We start from the raw sequence: 20252 nt of genomic DNA, 5'->3' as shown, positions 1-20252 counted from the left end.
GTCTGATGTGGGGCAGTTGAACGAGATGGAAATGTTGAAATTTCCTTCAGATGCAGTACTAAACAAGCTATTCAAGCAGTATTAAAATGATCCCCGAATGCAGCAGGAAGCAAGCAGAAAACTTTCTGATGGAGCATAATCCATCAAGATGATCCGTCACTGAACAGATTTTATTACACCCCCAAGTATTGCTTTATTGTGGTAGTTCGTTGTTTTCCTCTTTAGTCAAAGACTCCTGCCATAAACAACTCTGCTTTTTGGTGAGGGAAGTCCGCTCACCACACGGTGCAAGTCTCGTTCTTCTCCTTTTTCATCGCCGAATTTTTCGAGCACTGGAAAGCTTCGGCGAACGCTTCTAAGTTTTGCATTGGTACATTTACTCTGGAAAACAAATATGCAGAAGAATATTTTTGTTAAATGAAAAAGGATACATAGAAGGTGAAAAAGAGAAGAAACTACTGAAAATGCGCGCACAGGGGTGAGTGCAATGAAGACTACAGAGAAAAATATATTTTCAAACCAGATAGTAAGAGGCGCTGCGAAGAAAAAAGCAGCCTGTTGGGAAGCCAAACCGCTCTTTCTCAGACAACTATGAGGAAGGCTGGCGTTGTTCGAGTGAGGAGCCGACCACCATCACCACTGAGCCAAAACGGGGCCTTTAACTATTTATGCAGGAGGTTAGGCTAAATCCTGCCGTAGTCTTCATTGGTGCCGTTCGGGCACGTCGGGGCCCACGTAACCTAACAGCAGGTCGTCTATCACCGATGTGGCAGGCGTAGCCTGAGGAAAAGCAGGAAAGAAGTTCGCGTTCGACACATATAGGTCAGTGCACTAAGGGGTGTCAGGAAGAGGAGAGATCTCCCCTCGAGGAGCGGGAAAAGGCACTTCCGAAGCCTATCAACATGTCCTAACAGACGGACTGGCGTCAGCATTTCGCACTAATCTAGCTATAGCTGTCATTCGCATTACTGCATGGTTATACCTTTTGCGACCCTCTGTCATCACGTAGTTAGCTGGTGTTTTCTTATAGACCATTTCATTGTGCACACAGAGATAGTAAAAACTTCCTCTCCGGAATGTTCCACACTAGTTCTTCTAGCGCTTCCAGTTTGGTGGCTCCAGAAGCAGACAACACTACAACGACTGCCATGGTGTCGCCAAGAGAAGCTTGTTTCGAAAGAGCGTATGTTGAATAAAAACAGTTTGTTAGCACACCATGCATTAGAGCTCAGTTATCCTCTCCTGCAGTGTTTGGCTCTTGGACGTTTTTTTTTCTGAGTATTCAATATAGTTTATTTCATATCTTTCAAACATTTAACGTTCTCCTATTTTGCTGGTCACAAGTGTGTCTCTTACAACTGCACACAGATGTGCTACGGGAGCGCTGAGGCATTTCTGAGAACAATGCAAACCTTTTGACTGAGTTTTCTGTTCTTTCGACGCGAGCTGGGTATATCCGCAGCTTCGTGCATTTTGTTTTCAATCTTTTGTAGTGGGTGAAAACACCTGCTACAGCCCAACATAATTGACCAGCGTGTTTTTAATGCATTTTTATTGTCTAAAGATGGCAGGAATTGTTTTTTCTCGGAAACAAATTTACACGCGCTGATTCACTTTAGGCAACACTGAAGTTTACTTACCTATATATGTCCGGGCTATGATTATCCAAATAAGTGAGCCACTTCGCCAATTCGTCTTTCGCACGACACCAAATCTGAATAGGAAAAAAATATAGGACTGTTTTATATGCGTGTTTTCCTATTAGAGTTCTGTCAGATTAAGTGCACATACCATTGCGTTTCCAATGTAAAACAGCTGCAACCCTGAGAAGCGTTCGAGGCCTGCCAATCTAGTGTCCGTATTTTCACACTCTTCCTTTAGAACTCGGGTGTAAGTCTGAAAATGAAAAAAAATATTCAGTCTGGCTGCGCTGGAAGAGAAATCCGCGGAGATTTTTTTTTTCGCCTTTAGGACGTCGATCAATGGTGACATGCAAGTTTCAGTATTTTTATAGCTCAATTTTGCCACATCAAAACCAGCCTAGGTCTAGACTAGAATGCTTAGTTTCTGCCAGTGCCCAGATACCTGATTATACCGACTTAAAAGGAGAAATAATATAGCAGGGCAATATTTTCAGACGGAACCACTTCCCACTTCCAGGAAAATATCCTTCAAGAATGTTGCGTGATATGGTGTATCGTTTGGTTTAGTTTATGAGGTTCCACGTTCCTTAGCTACTCAGGCTATGACGGAAGCCCTTGTCGAGCTTTCCGGATAATTTTGACCGCTTGAAGATCTTTAACGTACTGACATCGCAAGGTAGACGGGCGTTTTGCATTTCGCCACCATCTCAATGCGACCGCCACTGCCTTGTCGAAACTCTTAGCCAGCGCAGCGGCTTTAATATGTCTTGTGTGCAAGGGTTCACGAGCTGCGACTTGTTAGGAGACATTTTGTTCTTTTTAAGTAATACAAGAACAAATAGACGTGCAGTTAACGGCACCCTTAATCGCTATTATCCTGACTAGTTCAGGACAGGGGCCTCGGCCAGAAAAGCGCCTAGCGCAAGGCGGTGAGGCGGTGATGTCAGGACGAGGCGAGATGCTGGGTGAGAGCATTGCCGGTATAAGAGAGCCCGCTTATAATGAACTCTACGGTCGCCTGGATTGAAGGGACCGATATATGCACTAAGAGCAGCAAAGCATGCACACATCTCAGCAGCATGGGTCTGTAGAAGTGAAAACGAAAATTGGTTTTGGGGGAAAGGAAATGGTGCAGTAACTGTCTCACTTCTCTCAGCAGACACCTGAACCACGCCGTAAGCGTTGCGATAAATGAGGGAGTGAAAGAAGAAATGAAGAAAGAGGTGCCGTAGTGTAGGGCTCCGGACTAATTTCGACCATCTGGGGATCTTTATCGCGCACTTACATCACACAGCGCACGGGCCCCATTTCGTTTTTCCTCCATTGAAACCCGGCCGCCGCGGTCAGGCTCGAGCCCGGGTACACCGGTTCAGTAGCCTAGCGCCCTAACCACTGAGCCACCGCGGCAGGTCATGGGTCTGTGGTGTATTAATTTTAACAGAGACTTAAAGGAAGTAGCTTTTTGCAGGCTATTTTGCTCGGAAGTATTATGAAGCGTATAGCGTGATCGCAACAACACAAAACCAACCACACAAAGAGGAAGAAATAGGAGAGCTCTGTATTGCTTACTGGTTCTTTACATTCTAGTGTTTGTCGCCATCACGCTGTACGCTTTATGATGGAAAGAAGGGCAGTGGTTAATTGCCGATTGCGAAGCAGGGAATAAGCATCAATAGCGGCGTATATCGGAAATGCGTGTTTACAGCGCGAGCTCTCATACCAAGGTTCTCCTTCATTCGCGCAGGACATGAACATTTGCCACCCTCTCAACGCATACGGTCAGAGGCAGAAGTGCTGCGGCAAGAACAAATATATATTTCATTCAAGGCGCCAAAGGAACGAACAAAGTTTTGTTCTTATTTATTAAAAGAGGCGAAGAAGAGTGATGGAGCCATAGAGTTTCTTACTATTAACTAGAGCGAAAGCTGTCGGCACTACATCTGTACTTATATGGGCGCGCAAAGCATCATGGGGCGATGAGCTACTTGGTGCAGGACAGTCGGTTTTTTTCAGGAACACAGAGTGGCGCTACAGAGATGTCCCATTCCTGAATTGACGGCGCCCTCCGCGCGCAGACGACTTCGGCGTAGAAGTAGTGTGCAAAAGCCATAATATCGAAAGCTCAACCGCACACGACGCCAATAAAAGGTTTTTGTTTTCCGAAATGCAGTGGAAAAAACATTTAAGATGTTGAAAGGACAACGTTTTTTTTCAAAAAACATATTTATTTTTAAAGCCGCGCCTGTTAAGCACGAAATATTGGCTTTTGTAGTCTGCAATGCTTGGCCAATAGGAGGGCAAACCATCGCTGATTTTAGGCAAACTTTGCATTTACATGCTTTTCTGCTCGTTTCTTGCAATTTATAGACAAGATATTGAATGTCAGGACATTCTTGATTATTGAACAACGTTTGTTTTTTCATTATTTTTTCGCCAAAAGTAGTAGTTCTGCAGTCAGTAGCTCTCCGCCCCATGGTGCTTAGAGCGCCCATTCCGGTACAGGCGGCCTCGAGGAAGCTCCACGCAAACTCCCATATACGGGGCGCCAGCTTTCCCTCTAGTTAATAGTAAGAACCTCTATGGATGGAGCCAAGCATGCGTATGCAGTCTATTATTGGGCAGAGCGGCAAATAATGCAGGTGACCGATAAGTGCCGCCGCAGGAGAAAGCGACGCATCTGTATGCCTAGAAGGTACTGCAGCAAAATTGACGGAGCGGCGCGTTTAGAGGCCACTACCACACTGAAAGATCGAAGGCTTAAATATAACCTACGCGTTGACAAGGCAGACTGTCTGCGATATTTAACATGGCAGAACAGCCCCGCTAACCGCAATGAAATGAATGGAGCGGAACAACGGCTGAACAAGCTCGTGTTCTGAATGGGCCACGTTAACGAGAGGCAAGGATGTCGGCTCTTAAACATGTCTATAAAGGTGGTCAGAACGCCTACACAAACGACGAAGAGAACATGAAATCAAATGGAGAAACACAAAACGAACAGAGCTAGCGCTCATAAACTGCATTACAGCTAATGTACCTGTTAAGCTATTTTGATATGATCACTTTCATTTAAAAATTCGCAGGGACACCTAATTTCATTATGACTGCAATTTGACAGCATTAGTTGCCGTTGATTCATTTACTTGATGTGACGTCAGTTTTGGTCTTGGGCCGTAAATTTTGTCCAGCCATGTGGCTGAATGTATTGACGAGAGATGCATTTTGGCTTTGTGGGGCTTGCAATGCTGCCGCATTAAAATGCCATATATAATCCTATTATTAGCATCCGCCACAAAGAACAAATTTAAAATAAGCATGGCGCCTTCTAATAGGCGTAAATTACTTATTCCTTACATCAAGGAGGCATATATGCACTAAAAATGAAGGTTAACTATGGAGCTGCATAGCTTAGAAAAATATTTGTAGCTTGTGCTTGTAGCAGCAAAGCATCGAAGCTGCTACGTTGAATGGCGGTATTGCATTTATTCTCCTGGAAACCCTTATGCTTCAGTGTACGCTACTATTGCTGAAATGAATGATTTCTAATAATGGGCTAAAGGGTTTTCTGCCTTTACTCATTTCAGTGACAGTATATACTTACTGCGGTATGCAGCATACTGGATCAGCCCTTATGCTTTCTGTTTTGCTTCGTTCGAAAATGTCGATTTCACTTACAGTTTATTTTCATGGATGGCTACCTTTCACGTGGTGCATAGCGACGTAAAAATAATGATGGAGTAAGGAAATCTACTAGTTACACAGTTACTAGAACTTCGAAGGAACTACACAGCATATTTACGCGACTGGCTGAGCGAGGTACTGTTTCGAACAAAATTTTACATGCCACTTTTTTAGGTAAACTGTAAAACACTACTCGGCGATTGGCATTTCGGTTACAACTACCGCATTCCAGTTTTTTATGTTAATAGATGTGATTTAAATTGCAAGGGTTTCCCTACCGATTGTTTCTACACACCTTTAAAAAAAACTGGAGGGAGATACAAGCTCCGCATTAGGCGTACGATATGATAGCGTTAATTCGTTACTACCAATATATGCGGAAATGGACATTCTCGAATTTCCATTCATAGATCCCCAGCAGTCCCCATGCCACTCCGCAAAGTGGTGCAGCGGTCAAGCGATTCGCCACTGCCCAGCGATGGTAGGTGCTGCCGCCAGGCGGGGCACGTGCGACCCAAGTTGCTCTTTCCGCGCAGCCTGTCCCGATCAGTCAATATCTTTAACTGCCACCTACCACGGTGGTAAATTAGCTTAAACACGGGGGCCGGTCTTGATGACGCCAAAATGTCACGCGACTCAGATGGCACGCCTAGGTTGCTTCTTCGGCCTTTTTTCCGTTCGCAACGGTGACGTCGGATTTTCTGCATAAGAAAAGCTTTTATTTTGTCGCATTAAAAACAGAAATTGAAGGTGCACACCAGCTTTTTTGTATTTATATTTTCCTTGAAGAAAGGCAGGCTCACAGGCAAATTGCTTGTAAAGTATCTGGTGCCACATCTTTCTAATGGTAACCAGAGGCACCCAATATCATGATGTTGTTGTCACATGCAAGAACTCACATGAAATGCCGTTCTCAGGCCGCCATTGTCAGCGATATTCTCGTTTAACGTGTCAGTGCCGTGAACAGTCAAATTTGTTTCAACGCCCTGAAACATAATTTCGCTTTTAGCAGAATTTAGGCAGCAAAACAAAACAAAACCACGCGCAACAAAATGCACCAAAATGAACGAAACTTCCCAGTGCGGTTACGAGTTATTAAAGCGTATGTTCAGCATTAGTAAGATCTGAAAAAACAGAGCAACCGCAAAAAATGGGTTTAGTTTGGGCGAGGCGGCGGTAGCGGGGCGATAGGAACACACTTCTTCGCGCTACCACGGCGTGTTGTAATGAGGTCATCGTGAAATCACTGCGTGCTAATCAAAATGCCATAGTACTTAGTAAAGCCAGTAAATTTTATCAATTCTTTCAAAACCCAGGGAATATTTATGATTCATGGTTTTTGGCTGTTTAACGTCCCGAAGCGACTCAATCTATGAGGGACACCTTAGTGAAAGTCTCCAGAAATTTCGATCACCTGGGGTTTTTTAACGTGCACTGACATCACACAGTACATGGGCCTATAGAATTTCGCCTCCATCAAAATTCGATCGCCGCGGCCGGGATCGAAGCCGCGTCATTCGGGCCAGCAGCCGAGTGCCGTAACCACTCACCCGTGGCAAAAAACGAAAAAAAGTAAATTATTTTAATTAGGTTATAGTACCTTCTTTGCGATTACTTTCTAATGTAATCAAATATTTTTTACCAAAATTTTTATTTTTCACTCGAACACACTGACGAAAGATTCTATAGGAATTTCAAGCTTGTTCATTTATGTTAAAATTGAGCGGATTTGAGAAGTCATTCATACCACTTTTTATGACAGAGTGGAAAATTTACCAGCGAACGTAACCATTGAATCTAACACCTCAACATTTCTTGCTCTCATCCGCAGCGACGTTGGCATTTGAAATGTTTGAAATGATCGTAATTTTTAAATTTTTTTCAGTTGCTGTACTTTTGCGATCACTTCTGTTCTTTTCGTGCCTGATACGCACACTGTAGCATTTCTCATTTTCGTATTGCCTAATCGTTTTCTGTAAACGTATAGTTTGGATTACATTATATTTTATCGCCTGATTCTTTATTTGCTCTCTGGAAAAAATAAAAGTCCGCATTAAAAATTTCGCACTGGTTTCCACCAGACAAAGCAGAGCTTTGCAGGTGCAACATTAGGTGGCGCCTTTTATTAGAAAATATTTCTAAGTAATTCGTTATTTACTCTGCGAAATTGCTTTTTGAAAGCAATTCTTTACACTTATTAATTACTGGACGTGAAAGTAATTGATTTCATTACAAAAGTTTGAAAAGACTGCAGTATTGTTAAAAGAATTTAACACTTGCTATTGGTGGCGCTCACCATTTAGCATGGCAGGTGCTTTGTAATTGCTCTGTGAAAACTAATCGCAAGACTAAAAAAAAGGCTGAGAGCTAAAAAAACGAACTCTGTAAAAATTTCAGTAGCTGCATTTTTACGTAAATGTAATAAATTCTTTTATTCATATCGTTCTATTTAAATACATAAGATTTTACGATTAGGTACCAAGGCTCAAATCTGTCAGATGGGCTTCTAGAACTTCGATCTGTAAGGGAAAAGATTGCTCGCGCGCGAAGAGGTAGGCAGAGAGGTCAGTTGCCCATATATAAAGCAGCCCAATTACTAAAATTTTTGGTACAGAGTCCTCTGACTACACATGATGAAATGTTAGGACTTTACACTGAGCACACCACAAAAGGGGCTGTGCAGTAGTTTCACCTAAAAATGCGCTTATGATGATTGATGTCGAAATTGATGTGCGAGTATGTTTGCAGTCACACTTGCGCTGTGTGCTTTGCTTTCTGCCATCGCGTAGTTTATCCGATCTACGCATACCAAGCGATTCTGGACAAAAGCATTTTTCAAGGCCAAAAAGTTTATAAACACAACCTTCTCGTGTATTCTAATGTTTCGCTATAAGGCTATAACACTTGAACTTTTATGCTATTGAGGTTATTCCTATTGTCAAAAGCGATCCCAAGTAGCTTGCTACCGCAGTCATAATTTCTCAACGGGAGCGAAGGAAAAACTTTAAAAGAGAGATTTTTCTACGCACCGAGAAACTGAAACATTACCAATGGTATTCACAAAACTGTACATTGCAATATTCTCCTTATTCAAAATTTTTGTGCAGGAATTCCTGACTTGTATGAATAATGTTACGGGAGCTGTCTCGCATCCTCTCACTGTAAACAAAATTGAAAATAAAACCAGGCGGCTGATGGCTGGGATCCTAATTATCTGCACCAAACCGTTCACGAAAGGTATTTTTATCACATCCTTACCGGTAGTGAGAGATTTCCGTATTGGTAAACAAAGCAGTTCGCCCTTTCCTCGAACTCACGACGAGAAACGTTTTTCACATGCTCGTCTCTCTGAAAAACTTGAGATACAGAGAAGAAGAAAGAGATCAAGTCACATTCGGAAATGAAGTGGAGATATTATCGAGCTAGAGAAAAACGTTCAGATTTGCGTAGTGCCTATAAGAGACAGCTCTTGAACACCAGGGCGTGCCTTAGTTTTTCAGGAGTAAGAAATTGCTGTGCACGAATATTTTAAAGACAGGATATGAATTAACTCTTCGAAAACATGAAACAGTACAATGTGTGCGGGTACTAGTTTGTAAAATACGTGTTGGACTTCTTTACGGCCTCTGAAAGAGATATATTTCGAATTTCGAAGCTATACCTTGAATTATTTGAAATGACAAAGCTGGAGGATTTGAAACTTGTCACTAGTTCAATAAAGTTCACTTTTTTTTCAGCGGATATTAGGCATTCAAGTAAACAGCGTCGGAGCACGATTCATGCTAACGTAATAGGCGTTAAAAAGTTCAGCCTCATCTTAATATACTTTCACTCCTAGCTTTGCAACAAATCCTAATGGTACAAGTTAGATATTCTAAATCTGAGTTTTGTTATATTGAAATACTTTAAATTCCATAAAAAAAGGCACGCAGTAATAAAAAATCACAACCCTGTAGAACAGCGAATGTCAGAGAGAGAGAGAGCATTTTTTTCAAATTTATTGCTTTTACCTATAGCGCCGAAGCCATGAATCATTTCATGAGCAATAACTGTTCCTATGCTGCCAAGGTTCACGGACCTGCATGGATATCATTGCGAATGATTATGAGCAAAACTGAAATCCGGATATGATGCTCACTACAATCAACAGGTTGAGTGAAAAAGTTGAATTCAAATTCTAAGATGTGGTAAAGAACTCAACATTAGATATTGCGGGAAAATTTTGTTAAGCTTGATTCTGCATCGGCGTGTGACCGCCGGAACGGCCGTTTATCATACCGTGTTTGCTACGCGACATGAGTCTTAAGCGTTGCAAAAGTCGTCATTATCATTAATTAGGACCATAAAGGCTCTCTGACGAAAGCAATATCTTGCAGTTAAAAAACACGGCACGATTCTGGATATCAATTTTTGTTACACGCGTGTGTCTGATGAGGAGATTAAGTTCTTAAACTGTATTGAAATTTCGAGCCAATGAAGTTTTTACACATAAGTTACCAGATAAAAAGCGGAGGCAAAGACAGCGACCTTGCAGTGAAGTCTAATGTACCTGAAGTGTCAGTTTTCAATATTGTGATGCGCTAATGCCACGTTAGTTTTCTCCAGATAAGGAAATCTACGTATCTATACGTTACCTGGCAGATGAGAGTTAGTGCCGAATATAAGACAGGTGGTTACGAAACGCTTGAATGAATCCTAAACAAGTTTGCTTAGCTGACGCTGAGCACCATCTTCTAATTGGGACAACAATTTTCGACTCTTTCTCAGTCAGTCATTCTCGAAGACCGCCTGATGGTTGTGATTACAAACGCAACGGTTTTCAAGGCAATCGTAGAACAATCAGCGCATGAGCAATTAAACACAAGAAGTAAAATCAGCGATGAACGTGAGTAAAAGCAATGGCTCATGGGGAAGCCTTCGGAACGCCCGATATTACTACATGTGTGGCTGAATGATGTCTTTTGATATGATGTATTCAGACTCATTGGTAAGGAAGCAGTGAGTTCGAAATATCATCAACAGCGGCATAATGCTCAGGTACTTGGTATGCAGTCGAACACATTGGATAAACTTGAATTGTGCTGTCAGCGGGATCTAATAAAAAAAGTCGGGTCAGGTATAAAAAAAAAGACTTGAAAGCAGTGGTAATTTGAAAATAAATTGAAATATTTGTTGAGCGGCTTGCCACTTCACAGTAGATATACTGCTAGACAGTATCAGAGGCGGTGCATGTTAATTAACCACTAATAATGTATTTTAGGGCATGTAAAGTGCTGATGTTTGGTCCGATCTGAATCCCTTTGTGATGTGAACACTGGGGCCACCCTGCTTAGCTTCCTGTAATCCGTAAGAACGCTGCCAGCTAGGGACTGAATGAACACGATTTGTAAGACAGTAACTCATTTGTTGCCGTCGACTACTGATTTAGTTCTTTAAAATACTTGAAAAAATATTCTCTATAGTGCATTGTAATGACCGCCTCACTGCCTATATGTCTCTATGTACGTCATGCATGAGTAGTGCTTGCATTTTGAAGCTTGCACCTTCGTTTGCCAATTTTTTTTTCTTTACAGTTAGCCAGCTCGAATGTACCACCGGAGACTGCTTCTAGAGGAGCAGGGGTCGCACTGCTTGCGTCTGAGTTTTGGTAATTTCGTCGATGTTCAATGTTCACAATGGCCTAGGACTGTAGTATGTCGGACGTTCAGACAGGTCTGAGAGAAGGGTTCAAATGGAGACACGATGCTAAACTCAATCCGTGCGCTTTAGAAATATCCAGTCCTCCGGACAGCTTCTTGATTACACGGCCATCTTACCGATGACAGTTCAGTGGAGAGACCTTGTCCCACCAAACTGCGCTTCCTCTCTAATTGGTCCAGCAGAGCGCCGCGCCGTGCTTCACGAGGGCAGTATAACCAAGAATAGCGACGAGTCTGGTTGTCTTAGGGGATAGGATCTGCCACCTTCTTTGTCAAATACCTTTCCTCCTGTGTAGTAAATTGTTCTATCAGTTACAACTACATTCTCTTTATTTTCACCGCCTTGCTAAAGCCAGCTCTAACTACATGCAAGTGTTTGCTTCTAGTGACTGCGCTCTTTTTCTTTACTGCCCTCTGGTAGTGGCCTTGCTCTCTTTTCAATCAAAGCTGCTTTCCTGGCGCAGTGCATCTCTTACACTGGTGTTTTTTTTTTCCTCCGCAGATCAACAAATATTCAGTTCGGCGAAAAGTCAGCTCCCATGGATTTGCTCTGAATCCGTGAAAGTGTTCACACGCCCATCACACGCGCTGTCCAGCCTATACAAAAACCACGTGCTCACAGCTCCCAGTTGCAGATGCGGTTCCTGACCTGTAAAAGCGGTCGTGCGCATTTATTCGATCGTGCGTTGAGGCACCAGTGACGACGACCACGGAATAAAACTGGCGGCGGTGGCGGGCTTTTCTGAGCTAGGGGAGGACGACGGGTTACAATGCAATGGTAATACAAACACAGCAATCCTATCAACCTGTTACCGCTCAGACGCAAGCCTCCGGTAGACGTACGCTGAAAAGACTTGAAGTGGTTGTTGCGGAGCGTGCGTGTAATATTCTCACTGCTTCTGTGGTGCGAATTCGTGAGAGAATGCTTGATAGCACAAGCTCAAATCGTACTTTGCTTAGAAGCAGGGCCGGGTGACAGTGACCAAGCATTTTACCTTCCTGGAAACTTCTTCGGATCCATGGGCGAGCTGTCAAAGCAACCCGCTAACCGCATTTACATCAATTTCTTTACGGCATGAACCACGAGTTTGATACCGCCTGCGCACTGTAGTCCTGTGGGTGAAATAAAATACCTTGAAGCCCCGAAAATGGCTCTTGGTGACCTAGAACTTCCACGTTTTCTTCAGAGAACTTTAAAAAATATACAAAGAACAAATCGAAGCCAGCAATATTAGGCTGTATTTGCAGTAACTGCATGTGGCATAGACGTAGGTCTTACAGCTGGTACTAAAGTTCATTTAAACCTATGCTAAAGGAGGTTCCACGACTTAAAAATTAAGCGCCGGTACTGAGACACGTTCGCTTCAATTAATAGTGACTGGTACCTTGTTACCTCACTTTTAATTACAAAATTTTATACTCGTTCGAGACACTTACCATGGGAGGCCTTTTTGATAAAACGGTACTTGAAGGAGTCCCTAAGGGACTTCTGCAGGGGGTAAAGAAAGAAATTATTGAAAAAATTCAAGCAGATGAAACATTTACTACAGGCAGTGCCCAATCAAGTGGACAATTTTGCACACTTACGCAATCGCGTGTGTACGTGTATCATATGCACGACACTTGCGCAAAACAATTAGTCTAGAACAACTACAACACTTCAAGACAATACAAATATAAATTTGAATGCCAAGATTATATGGCCTCTTGAGGCCCGTTTCGTGATGCAGGAGCTGTACAAAAGCGCATAACTATTTTTTTGTTTTCCTCGTGCGTGAACAAGAAAGCATGCACGCTGAAGAGAGTTTATTCAAAGCAAAATTCTCACCTATGCGGTTGGCCTTTTCGTTATATTGTGCTGTCATACCAAATGATCTGCTGCCCCAGCTATTCATGAAAACAAACAAAAACAAACGCCCATGTCATTTTAGCTGACATCGCCAAAAATTATAATGAACAAATCAAGAAAATGGCAACAGCAGGAAATGCTACAAGAGTACCGGCGGTGCTTGTTCGCCGGAAGACAACAAATATATCTATTGGCTTGGAGCACAAATGCCGCCAATTAAACAGAAAGTCATTATTAAAAAAGCAAGGCCGTTAGCGAGCCTATAAAAAAATATAAATAAGACAAAACTTATGTTTTACAAAAAATAAGCGGTCCTTCATTAAGCAGCAGCAGGAAATTTTGTCTTTCACGTGAAGGCGTACTTCAGTTCCCTTCAATAATTTATACAGTTAAGGCAGAGGCCTTGGTCCTGCAGTGGGCGAAGTCAGGGTGACGACGGTAAGGATGATCATGCTGGCGGTTCTGAAAAGATCTTTTTGCACGAATAAACAGTCTTAGCTTCACTTCTGCTTTCTCCCGCCCAACTGCGACCTTGAAATGTGTTTGCGGTAAACGGTGGCATGGATGATATTTATTACGCTGCCCACGGAAGGATAGTTCTATAGTGGCGTTAAATCATACCATTTGTGTCTGTCGCGTTTGATGCGAGCTAAGTGGTTCCTCGCTACTGGCCACGGTGGCTCAGTGCTTAGGGCGCGTTTCGATGGAGGCGAAGTGCCATGGCGCCTGAGTGCTGTGCGATATTAGTGCACGTTAAAGGTCCCCAGGTGCTAAAACTTTTTTCCGGAGCCCCACACTTTTCTTCACTGCGCGGATCAGTTGTCCACCGAAATGCGAGACATATACTTTCCCCATTTCCTTTCACGAAAAATCAATTTTTTTCCTCGCACTTTAAAGGACGAGCCAGCCAGCTACAGTTAAGGGGACAGGGTAAGCCCTATCTTCGCATGTATTTTGGGGCATATTGTGGTGCACTTTTCTCAGCAAGCAACTAAGCTAGCGATCAGATATTTCCATCATTTTGTTAAGCATTTCGTCTTCTAGAGACTGTACAAAATTTATCTTAGTACACAAAAAAGCAAATTATTAGTGCTCTTTACTTCCTACAAACTAATTTTGACCAAATTTTGTTCACGTTTTTATTATAAAAGCAATGTTATTCGCAATCCCATAATTTTGGTTCAGTAAATTGCTACATATATTCACTGTATCCAAAGAAAAACTCAACTTGATATCTATTGTCATTTTCAAAATAATGGTACCGACATAACAAAAAATCTTGTTTTGGAAAACTGAGCTTGAAGTAAACAAAACCTTCAATCCCAAGTTTTTGACTTATCCAACTCATTTTGTCGAATTTATTCAGCAGTCACCAGCTGTAAAGTCATCCCCTACGAGGGTAGTCCCAAAAGTAAGGTGTCCAAAGGGTTGCGGCCGCAGGGAAACTATTTGAGTGGCTGCTCGCCATACTGTTGTGTTCATTGTTTCCCGTCTTCGAAAAACCCATGACTCAGCGCGAAAGGGACTATCAGTCTTGGCACTGTAGCCATTTGAAATTGAGCTCCCGTTGGTCGCGACCGCCACGTGCGATGTTCGCGCAGTTATTCTATTCTTGAACGCAAAAGGCCATCAACCAATTGAAATTCCGCGCCAGTTGACGGAAGTGTACGGAGAACCGTTCATGGATGTTAAAAACGTCCGCAAGTGGTGTAGGGACTTCGACGAAGAAATAAGCGGGAGTCCGTCAATTTCTAATGAGACAGTCGCGAAGGTCGATGAGATGATGCGGCAACATCGGAGGATCACACTCGACAAACTCTGCATTTTGGTCCCGGGCGTTTCTGGAAGCACTAATCATAGGATTTTGGCTGCGAATTTGAAATATCGCAAGGTGTGCGCAAGATGGATTCCGCGAATGCTCACAGACGACCATCAACGGCAACGTGTTGACTCCTCCCGCGAATTTCTTTGGCGCTATGGAGATAAAACGAGACAATTTTGTATTCCATTGTTACGGGTGACGAAACCCGGGCATTGCACTTCACACCTGAGACAAAACAAGAATCACGTCAGTGGCGGCACACATCTTCGCCCAAGCCGCGAGAACTCAAACGGGCACGGACTGCCGGCAGCAATGGCAACTGTGTTTCGGGATCGAAAAGGGGTATTGTTGGAAGATTTCATGGCTCCTGGCACCACAGTAAACGTGGACAGATATTGTGAGACCCTTAGGAAACTCAGACGGGCAATTAAAAATCGCAGAAGAGGATTGCTGAGCAAGAGCGTGAGTCTTCTACGCGATCACACTCGCCCCCACGTTGCCTGCCAAACCGTCGCTCTCCTGCAACAGTTTGGAGGGGATGTCATCAGCCACCCACCCTACAGTCCGGACTTGGCACCAAGTGACTACCACTTGTTTCCGAATATAAAAGAACATTTCTTTGGAAGGCGCTTCACCGATTATGACGAAGTGAAAGATGTGGTCAAACGCTTCCTCAACGGCATTAGGGTGAGCTGGTATGACATGGGCATACAAAAACTGCCCGAGCGTCTGTAAAAATGCCTGGACCGCAACGGCGATTACGTGTAAATGTAGAATAATCTTCCTTTTAAGGGATTTGTAAATGTCTTAAAATAATCATTTCTTTAGAATTATAAAATAACTGAAGACCATAATTTTGGAATCACGCTCGTAGGTCAGCTTGGTGCTTCTTTTCCTGCCGTTTAGCTTCCCGTGCCTGTTTTGTTACTCGCTGCGTAGCTTGATCAGGGAAGGAAACTCGACACCGGTCGACTTGATTCAGCCAACGGACATTGTTATTGCACGGGCTCAGTCCGCATGCCTGAAGAACCTTAATTCTGGTGATGTTACCATCATTCAAGGCCACAACAGCATCTAATGTAGCAATCGTCAATGTCTGTAGGCCCACAAAGACATTTTCATGTCTCAAGAACATTATTTCTGATGATTTTAGCATCAATCAAGGCCATAACAGGATCTTATGTAGCAATCTTCAATATCTGTAGCCCACAAAGACATTTGCATAACTCAAGAACCTAGTTCTGATGAGTTTAGTATCAATCAAGGCGGCAACAGCACCTAACGTAGCAATCTTCAATGTCTGTAGGGCCACAAAGACATTTGCGTGTCTCAAGAACCTTAGTTCTGGTGATTTCAGCATCATTCAAGTCCACAACAGCATCTAACATAGCAATCTTCAATGCCTGTAGGCCCACAAAGACATTTTTTGAGCACGTTCTCTTACGGCAATATTGAATTACTCGTTTGGGTTCTGAGTTCGTCCGTGCAGGAACTTAAATAGAAGCTCTCGCTGTGGAAGCTGTCGATAAATGCGTTTTAGGGCCTCTAAGAAAAATAGAGGAACATTCCATGTTTTTTTTTAGATTTTTACTGAAGAAAGCTGAGAAAACACTCCATCTGTAAACCGCGGTGTGTCGCTGACCGCTTTGCTTTGAGGTCTCCTTTTATGCTGCATATATATTGTGCAGAATGAAGTGTGATAGCTGAATAGATGCAGAAAAAAATGTACTTTCATCTTTGAGAAAAAGCAAAAATTTGATTTTTTTTTCAGGTTATTTTGTTTACCCTGTCTCCTTAAGCTGACTAATCATATACTGTGTTTTGTGTACCGCGCTTCTAGCGGATTTATGCACGCGTCGAATGTGGCCGGCCCAAGTGCATTACTACGGCACCGCTTTCTCCCCTTCTTCTCTCATTCCCTCCTATATCCCTTCTCTTGCGGCGCTGTTCGGGTGTCCACCGAGATTTGTGAGACAGTTACTGCGCAATTTCCTTTCCTCTAGGCAGGCGCCATTTTGCTACATGAATGCCCTGAGCGCGTTCGGTGCTCAGCGTTGAGCTGCAACACGGCCGTCTTGAAACAAAGAAAGCTTCCTAAATTGGTTTCTGACGAAACGAAATGATGCAGTAACTGCCTCACGTATCTCGGCGGACACGAGAACCGCGCCGCAATGGAAAGAATAAAGAAGGGAGTGAAAGAAGAAAGGATGAAGTGGTGCCGTAGTGGACGTCTCCGGAATAATTTCGACCTCCTTGGGATCTTTAATCTCATACCTGATTTAATATCTGCGGCGGGTCCTTGGACCCAAGATATTATGATAATTTTTGGAATATGGTGCAGTGCTCGGCTTGAAGCTCTCTCGCCCGGGTCGGCCCGGTATTTCAATCCTTTCGCCATCGGCCCGGGGCATATTAGCGCGCGTCTTTTCTTTCTATCTTAGCTCTCATGTCCTTTACCTCTCCTACTTTCAGCACGCGGGAGCGAGCGTGCCTCGGCTTGAGCCAGTAGGCAGGTTTGTGCATTTCCCTTTTCTTTCTTCCTATCAGCCACAGCAGTAGCAGTATTTTATGTGCGCTAACATCGCGCAGCACATGGGCGCATTTTTCGTATCGCCTCCATCGAAATACGGCCGCCTTGGTGGAATTCGAACCAAGGTACTCCGGCTCAGTAGACGAGCGCCTTGACCATTAAGCCACAGCGATGAGTAGAAAGCCTCTTTACTTCTTCTTTCCAGCGGTTTGTAATCCCCACACCTCGCCCAGCACTTTTTACGCTGTTTGGTTGCCAGGGAAAGGAAATTCTGGCAAGAATCGTCCGTTTAGCACGCATTGAAAAAGAGGCGATAAAAGCTGTTGATAGTGCCTGGCTTTGCATTCACGCCGCATTCGTACTTTGACAAAAGCCATGCTCAGACCGTGGTTAGACAAATTCGGCTTCGCCTCCTTGGATCCGTCGCTTCTTTAGCAAGAGTAACATTGCTAGGTGGTTGTCGATGGCAGCATTGATTTCTTAGCGAATGAGCGACGATCACGCAGAAGTGTCTGCGATTCACTTGCTTCGTTTTCTTCCGATCTTCAGTCAACTCCATTTTAAAGCTTTTGGAGGTAGGCACCCAAATTTTAAGAGTTAGCCAAGCACATTATGGGGTGCCCCAGGTCCGTTCCGAACCTGGGTTAGCTCAATTTTTAAAATTTGGAGGTTGGGCCAACCAAATTTGAACCGTAGGCCTAGCCCACTTTGACTGTGTCCTAGGTCAGTTCAACACGTTTGCCAAATTTCACATTTTCGGGGGTGGGTCACCAAAATTTTCGGGACGTGCCAACCCAATTTTGGCGGGGACCCAGGCCGGTTCTGAAGTTTTGTCAACTCAATTTTCAATTTACGTCAGGATGCCACCCCAACGTTGGGGGTGGGCCAACCCAATTTGTTGAAGTGGGTGGATTAGATTTTGAGCCTAGTCAAACCTCTCTTCCACAAGAGCACACCCAGGTTCATCGGTTGTAAAATTGGGTCGAGGCTTCACAGACACATCGGCTTTTTCATCAGTGCAATTGAAGTATTGCTTTCGGCCCAAAATATTTTAATAAGAACAATGAGGTAAACGAGCAATCCTAATTGGAACCAGTACGCAGTAGCATAAAATTATAAGTTTAAAAAAAGCAGGCTTTGCCCTCAATGTGTCCGCACAGATGTGTGGTAAATAAACCTCAGTTTATGCAGCATTGCAACCAACCAAATCTAAAGTGGCAGCTGTTATTTGGTGTTTTCGTTTATCAATTTCTGGTTTACTCACTCTCCAACTTTTACTGATTCGCGGAGTTTCTTCAACTGTCCTCGGTAGTAGTTTTCTTCCACCTTCTGCCACACCTGTGCAAAAGAGCTGCTCGGATCCAGATCCGGTACCTGTAGCATAAAGTGATAAAGCCCGTTACGTGATGATATTTCTCTGCTCATTACAAGTGCCTGATGGTACACTAATGTAAAATACAAATGATGTGAATAAGAATCGTACATCTACTTACAACACAGCCCTCTTATTTCTCCGCATTAATTGAGCCTAGCTTTTTCGAAATGCTTTGATACTATTTAAATTTGCAGGGCGCTTTGGTGACGCCAGCAAGATGGTAGTAACCGCCTAGCTGATTAAGACAGATTTCTGAGATATTGTGAAAACACCTACGATATCCTTCCTCTAATACAACGGAAGAGATTGGAGATAATCAACACCGAGATAAAAGCACAACGAAAGGACGTACCTTAAGGTAAAAAGAATTTCACTTTACTATGCCATCTCCCAGGTAAGCGAATTCCTAAAAGAGGCCTCGCGCCTATAGTGAACTGCACAAGCGCGATGAGCTGGTACTCCGCGTGAATATATATGCGATGTTCGCTATAGGATGCCAGTATCTGTACAGCTGGTTGGGCCGAGTTTTGGATACACAGAAAAAACTCCATGGATAACGTTTACAGCAAACTGACAGAAGCACCGCAGTTACACTCGATCCAGATAGCGCCCAGTTTGAAATAGTGCCAGCACCGGGAGTTGGGTGACGCGTGGCAGTGTTCGGCAGCCCGAATCATGCCTTGCGTGGAACCATTTGCATTGAAAGAAGTAATGAACTCGGTAAATAATGAAGTAACAATGCAGCAGTTTTTACGGCGACCGCTCTTTGGCCGACGCACTTGGACACGCCTGTCGGCGACCTGAAAGCGCACGCGAAGCTTTAATACCACTCGCTACCATGGCTCAGTGATTAGGACGCGCGGTTAGTGAGCCGGAGTACCGGGGCTCGAACCCGACTGCCGCGTCTGCGTTTCGACGAAGGTAAAACACAAAAGGAGCTCATGGGCTGAGATGATGTCAGTTCACGTGAAATATCCCCAGGTCATTGAAAGTATTCTGCTTCACTACGGCACCTATTTTTTCCTTTCTTCTCTCAATCCCTACTTTATCTCTTCCCTTACGGCGTGGTTCAGGTGTCCACCGAGATGGAAGACAGATACGGCGTCATTTCGTTTCTCCAAAAACCAACTTTCATTTTTATTTCTTTTAAAACATTCGTCGTGCAAGACAACAGAAATAAATTGAACACTACTCATTGGCACGCTCTAACTCAACGCACTTGCTGGCAATTTGGTTCATTTAGAGGATTTTTTAGAGCGCCAATAATACGAGGTCAAAAAGTAGAGAAACGAATGCAACACCTTTCTCTTTATCTGAATCTTACATTCTTGTGTTCTCGTCCTATGCATTAAAAATTAACATTCGTCGTTACAGAGTTCGTGGGGCGAAGTAAGAGTCAAGAGAGACAAATTCCGACGCGTAGAAAAGGAAGTTTCTTGGTTGATATTTCAGAATTGAAGATTAGGAAATGAAACTACTACGTAGCTCAAAGTGCCGTTATGTACAAACCTAACAGTAACAAAAAACATTTAAGGATTTTAGTACTGCAGTGGCTTGCACAACCGGACCGACGTTTATAAAGCGATGCAGTGGCGCAAAGCGCCATGGTTCGAGTTCATCGTGCCAGCTGTGCTATTGGCGCAGGCAACGACG

At 43.5% G+C, this 20252-nt stretch overlaps 1 protein-coding gene across 1 annotated transcript; it reads right to left on the bottom strand.

Annotated features, from left to right (window-relative positions):
• Positions 1–186: 186 nt before the first annotated feature.
• On the bottom strand, positions 187–17217 carry LOC144134034 (neprilysin-11-like). Its single transcript, XM_077667041.1, has 7 exons — positions 17152–17217; positions 12461–12512; positions 8583–8680; positions 6224–6310; positions 1792–1896; positions 1641–1714; positions 187–381 (listed from the first exon to the last, which is right to left on the bottom strand). The coding sequence occupies exons 1-7, from the start codon at positions 17215–17217 to the stop codon at positions 276–278; spliced, it is 588 nt and encodes a 195-aa protein (XP_077523167.1). The 3' UTR covers positions 187–275.
• Positions 17218–20252: the final 3035 nt, after the last annotated feature.

This window comes from Amblyomma americanum, chromosome 5 (genome assembly GCF_052857255.1).
Source record: "Amblyomma americanum isolate KBUSLIRL-KWMA chromosome 5, ASM5285725v1, whole genome shotgun sequence".
Classification (NCBI taxonomy): Eukaryota; Metazoa; Arthropoda; class Arachnida; order Ixodida; family Ixodidae; genus Amblyomma; species Amblyomma americanum.
Note: the sequence above shows the minus strand (reverse complement) of the source record. Positions and strands in the feature narration are given on the sequence as shown.